This window comes from Numida meleagris, chromosome 4 (assembly GCF_002078875.1).
Source record: "Numida meleagris isolate 19003 breed g44 Domestic line chromosome 4, NumMel1.0, whole genome shotgun sequence".
Lineage (NCBI taxonomy): Eukaryota > Metazoa > Chordata > Aves > Galliformes > Numididae > Numida > Numida meleagris.
Window position 1 is genome coordinate 75,511,819 of NC_034412.1, and position 6,000 is coordinate 75,517,818.

General features: G+C 38.1%; 1 protein-coding gene across 3 annotated transcripts in view; it reads left to right on the top strand.

Annotated features, from left to right (window-relative positions):
• RFC1 (replication factor C subunit 1) overlaps positions 1-6,000 on the top strand; it is a 41,469-nt gene that overhangs the window by 1,657 nt on the left and 33,812 nt on the right. For 2 of the 3 annotated variants that reach the window (XM_021397000.1, XM_021397002.1), the window contains exons 1-3: positions 3,310-3,360; positions 4,126-4,254; positions 4,651-4,726. In XM_021397000.1, the coding sequence (XP_021252675.1) occupies positions 3,325-3,360; positions 4,126-4,254; positions 4,651-4,726 (241 nt within the window). In that variant the 5' untranslated portion in view covers positions 3,310-3,324. Of the gene's footprint in view, positions 1-3,309; positions 3,361-4,125; positions 4,255-4,650; positions 4,727-6,000 lie in introns of those variants that run through there. The other variant, XM_021397001.1, reaches the window with a different exon arrangement.

Sequence of the window (6,000 nt, forward strand, 5' to 3'; positions counted from 1 at the left end):
AGCTGAGGGGACGTGTGGTGGGGAGCGGGGCTACCTGAGCTGCCACTAGCTGAGAGAAACAGTCCTGGGCCAGTGCTGTGGCATAAGCTGCTGCGTACTTAGAACTGGGATTCTGCTCTAAAAATGCCATATGGTACCTGTGTCTCCGATACCACTATTAACTTCAGTATAGTTATCCAAGCAGGAATTACTGGTTTAACTGATGTGATACTATACAATTGGTTTCTGGTAGTGCAATTTTTCTGGAGATGCCAGATGTCAGAGCTAATCTTTTTGCAGAACTTGCACTGATATAGACAGACTGTAAATAAATACAAACGATCCTGTACAAGCAAGGCACTTATGGACGCCTTTTGGAATACCTCAAGTTGTGCTGCTTCCCATTGCAGGCATTGAGCTGAGTTGATTAAATTCAGTTTTGTATCTCAGAACGTGGTTCAGAGATGCAAACTTATTTGTATGATGTTATTTTGGAAAATATTCTGCTTTACTGGACGCTGGTCTTTTAAAACTACTACTTGTTGTGGTTAATGAGTTTGGTGGTGTTGGGATTGCTCCATCATCTAAATGCTGGAACAGCTGTTGTTTGGTTTAGGATGCTTTTAAAATGCTGGAAAAAGTGTCACAGAAAACCAGTATGGAATGTTTATGACTTTGAGCTGGATATTTAGTAAAGTCTTGAAAGTTACCCTGACGAGCTCTCTGGGTAACCACCCTTTAGTACTAATAACAAGCAGGTTTCACTTTCTATTCCTCCTCAGTAAAATGGTTGTATACAAATCTTCCAAGAAGGAACTTGCAGCCTACCATGACTCATTTATATCTTGTAAGACTGAGGTTTGAAACAATAGTCTCAACTGGCAACAGCTAGACTGCAGAGCTGTTACTGAGGTCATACAGTTAGGAAGGTAGCCCAGCAGGAAGCGATGCACCTGAACACAGCTGTTCAGGCTGTCCTGGTGCTAGGCATTATCTACTGCCCTCATCTAGTGGGAGTGATCAGAAATATTGGGCCTTGTCTGGGACTGTGGGCTAGGTCTCTGCAAAATTTGGTGTCCAGATGTGGCTTAGAATCTTTTATTTGGTAGCTGCGGTTTAAGATGCCGCTAAACTGGCATGCTGAGCAGTAATTTCATTGACCCTCCCTCTTACTTGTGAAACCGCTCCAAGTTATACCTAGGATTGCTGCTGCTGAAGCACCCAGGGGGAGCTGCACTAGTATAGCCCCTGCTCTTTAGTTCCTCAGGGGATTGCCTGGGGCAGCTGTGCTGGTGCGTGTATCTCCGCAGGCACGCAGGACACAGGCCCCAGGGGAAACGTGCCAGTTACATTGCTACCAGCCTTCTCTCGTTTGAGCATATGCAGTTCTGCCAAATGGCGAACTCGTGTGTGAATGGCGTTAAATACCAACAACATAGTTGGTCTCAAGATGTTAAATAGGTAAAACTGGAATGGTGGCTGGTGATACTATCTGGGAGCCAAGCTTATGTAGTGCATCTCAGAGTTGTAGGATTGGAATAATTTTGGTAGATACATATACTGCTTCATTTCTGCAGTAGGTGCAGTTAATTAATTACCTGGCATCTCTTAATAAATACCATAAAAATCTTTCTGTTATGAATCTCAGGTAAAAGCTTCTCTGAAGGATGACTTTATTGTTGCACTGTGATGTACTGGTCTCCCACACAATTCTGAATTCACCATCCGTTATAACCCAGCAGTGACTAACAAGGTTACTTTTTCTTCTGAAGAGTAGGATGACTGAAGGAAATTGGAGGATATATAACTGAAGATTGAAGAAGATGGTACATAGTCGCTGAATTTCCTTTGTAGCTTAGGGCTCTGTAGTTTAGTCACTCATATGAAGATTGTCAAAATGGGAAATGAAAATTTATTACTCAGATAAAATCCTTTATTCAGAAATGTCTAGGTGGCTTCTGTGTGGTTACATTTACAGTATTTAACACACTCGTAACAGTAATAGAAGTTCAAAAGGAAAAGTGCTGCTGTTTCTGAGGACTGGTGTAATTTGCAGCCAAGATAACTGTTGTGTTAGCACAGGGAAGTAATCTTGGTATCTGTATATGCTATATTACAACACTATTTTCAGGGAAAAAGTAGTCTGGTGGTGGTTTCTTGATAGTTAGAAGATGCTCCTTTGAGCAAAAAAAAAAAGTTGTGAGATCTGATGAGGCAGAAAGTAATAATTTACATGGTATGATTTAGGCTTTAGCAGTCGAAGAACAGCAGTGAAAGTAGTGGAAGAAGCTGGGGCAGACAGATCAGTTTCATGGATGTCCTTTATTGAGTCTTCATTTCATAATCCAGGATATGATGGTATTTCCATACAATTTCCATCAGTCCATAAAAAAACAATGTAGAGCAGCACGCTTAAAGAGTTCTTAGTTAAATTACTGGAATGGAGTTACTGTTGATTTAAAATTAATCATTCTCCAAATATTTTAATCTTACAACTAACCTCTATCACTGTAAAAAACTCACTTTAATCTCGTCAGTTCAATTTGCAGTGTTGTAGTGTTTAAATTATGTTACTATGTAAAAGATCTAGTGAGGATTGTCTCATTAGTTTTGCTCTTGTGTTGTCTTATGAATAAGAAGAAGTCGCTAATGATGATGGAGTTACCAGGTCCATGAATCTACTACATAACGTTTTAGAGTTTTTAAAGTAGGTGCTTTCCTCAAACATTCTGAATCTGGGGGCAAGATTTTGGAGTGTTAGAGTATGGCATTAGGAGTGCATGTGAAATAGCTGAGTGTTGAGAACTGATGCTTAGAGGAGTAGGTTCCATAGATAGAAATGTGGACAAGACTGTACAAGTCTTACTGAGGAGGAATTTTTCTCAGTCTATGTTCGCTGGATCAGTTATATATGCAGGTAAAAAGTAAACGGACTACATTTCTATGGGAAATAACACTTCTGATTCTAGAAAATTGTTGTAAGCTAAGCATACTAAATAAATCTGTATGTGTCCCATTTTATGCTTGCAAGTTATTTATTCTATTGGTTTTAGGCCCAATAAACTGATAATGCAAATCCAAATCATGAGGGAACTGATGAGAAAAATGGAGCCTAATACAGACATAATCCTTGATCGTGTTTTTATAGAGATTTCACATTATGTTTTCTTAAGCATTTACTGCTTTGCTAGTAGTTCCCTGTAAGAAGGAAAACACTACCTAGGTGTGTGATAGCTGCCACTCTCTAATAGGGAATAGTTATCACCTGGGTAGGGTACGACCCTGAGCCACAGCCCTTACCTGCTGTATATTTTGGCCATACAAGAGGCTTTCTTTAAAGCTAAAATGGCTGCTGCCCCTGGAGGTGGTGATGCCAAACAGGTACAGTTTTTGTGCTTCCTTTTTCAATGATGCTGTAATACTAGTTTATTAAATAGCAGTGTCAGATAGGGTTTTGTGTGTAGGCTAGCGCTTATTTTAACTGAAGCTTCAGTTTCTAATCCAGAGTATTTGGGAAGTTTTTATGGTTTTCCTATGGTAAGATAAGAAAATATGGTTACAAAATCCACCTTTTGGAGTCTTATGTTCTTAATATAATTTTTCTCTGTGTTGAAATCTTAGTTAGCTTCTTGCTAGCTAATTCTTTCAGTGAGATCAGAGTCACTGCCTTAAATTCATTACAAAGTGGAGGATACGGTACGTCCTGCCAGTAGACTGCTTTGTAGCTCTTGGTACTTTTAGTCTTTTCACATTGGAGGCTACTTCATGCCCAAGTTGGTCATGTTAACTACAGAAATGCTTTGGGCTTGGTTTGCAATGATTAAGTGGGAAGAAGGAACTCCAGTTAGGCATCTGTTTGAAGTCACTCTATTTCATTGCTAATGGAAGTTTCTAAGTCTATAAGGTAGCTGTTGAAAGGGGAAAAAATACCTTTGTTCTGTGGTTGAGAGATGAGAGAAAGGTTGTGCAGGGTCTAAGCAGCTGCTTATAACTAGCTGGTCTTTGTTTCTTAATTCTGAGAAAAATTCATAGATCAACAAATGCTGTAACAGGAGTTGCTGAGAGAGTCATATTCTTGTTAGCGCACCACTCTTTTGCATCAGTTTTGTCTTTAAAAACTTATGAAAGTATTTGTCCTTTAAATAGGATATCCGGAAATTCTTTGGCGTTGTAGCTCCTGGAAAGCGGCAGGAATGCGAGGCTGTGAAAAAGAGTGAGAAAATAAAAAATGGGGAAGGAGAATCGAGTGGGAAGAAAAGAGGAAAGGAAACAAAGGTTAGTGTTGCTTTCCTTGTTTGCATAGTGCTTGGTTTCATGATTATGCAATTGTTTGTATCATTGTTTTTTTAAAGTCATAACTTTAAAAACTTAGAACAGGTTGAACATCTCTTTGATTTCCTTTAATTGGCATTAAACCAGAGTATTTACTATCAGTATAATTGTCTACTGTGTACTTAGAGAACACTGAACTTTGTTAGTGCGGTTAGTTCCTTGTCTCCTCTCCCTTGCCTTTCTTCCACTTCCACACACGAGTCAGCAAAAGATTGTTCTTAAAAGTAATACTGGTAAATAAATAATCTCTATCAGAAATTGTTTTAAACTCATAAATTTAGCTGACTAACAGCCAGAAGGACCTGTCTGCTGGTTGAGCTCATGAATTGTTTCTTTTAGGTGAAGAGTCCACCCAGTGAAGATGTTCCCAAACAAAAGCAGGCGTACAAGAAAAAAAGAATAATCTATGATTCAGGTAATGTTCGCAGTTGTTTCAGAATACTCCTTTCTATCTTTTGCATAACGGTTGATTAGGTAAATTCTGTATCTGACAGCTGTGCTTGGTTTGTTGTCTTTGGTAAATGCAATTAAAAACTCTTTATAGGCAGCTCTGCTAGGGGAGGGAGGTATCTTTGAACGCACTGGTGATTTTTATTACTTCACTGTAATAATTGTTTGATAGTTAAAAATGATGGATGAGTGCAGCGTGTGCCATGCATGTGTATTTCTAACACGGCCTCTATTTAAAAAGTAAAATAAAAACTAGTCCAAATAGCCAATTCTATCAAAATTCTGGAACTTCATGGTTATGAAGATAATGAGGATTTTTAGATGTTCCTGCCCTGTTAGGATAAATAACACCCTACCCTAGATACAGGTGGCTGATTGCGTACTATAACTCTGTGATTGCAGACAGTGCATAAGCATATTATAGGAGACTTCCAAAATATTATTTTGTATTTCAGTAGGTATCTGAAGTCTAGTAAGTTTTAATCCCATAGTTCTAAATTTATCATATGGAACACATTTCATTATTTAAAACACTGATCATAATATTCTAAAAATATTGCGTGGAATATAATAATAAGGAAAACACCTTTCATAGCACTCATAAATCAAAAACGTAAACACAACAAAAAATCACAAACTATTAACCTATCAGATTAGGTAAGGTAGGATTTTCAAACTTTACGTTATTCCTATCTGTGATATCATTTAATCTCTGGCTGGCTTCTGAACATCTGTGAAACTGCCAAAAAGATGGAAGGAGTTTCTACAGTTCTTCTACTGAAGGCTTTATCTTGAAGTTTTAGTGACTTAGTAGAAGATTGCTGCTTCTTTAGAGAAAAAAGGATGACTTGCATCTTTCAGAATGATGCTATTAAAAAGAGGCAAATGTGTTCAAATGCACTGTTTTAAAAACAATTTGCTGTAGGGAATAGCAGTAGAAATGCTTTTACATTTACAGTTGGAGTACAAAGGCAATACATAATTCAGCTGCTACCTTTAAATATTTGTACAATTTCACTTAAGTGCTATTATTGTCTGGAGATTTGCTAATTTTAGCCTATTAACAGTAGGAGAAGAGAAATGCTGCTCTGAGTTCATAAAGATGGAGATGTTTTTTTTTAGAGAATCATAGAATCATAGAATTAGCTAGGTTGGAAAAGACCTACAAGATCACCCAGTCCAACCATCCACCTACCACCAACATAACCCCACTAAACCAGGTCTCTCAACGCTATATCT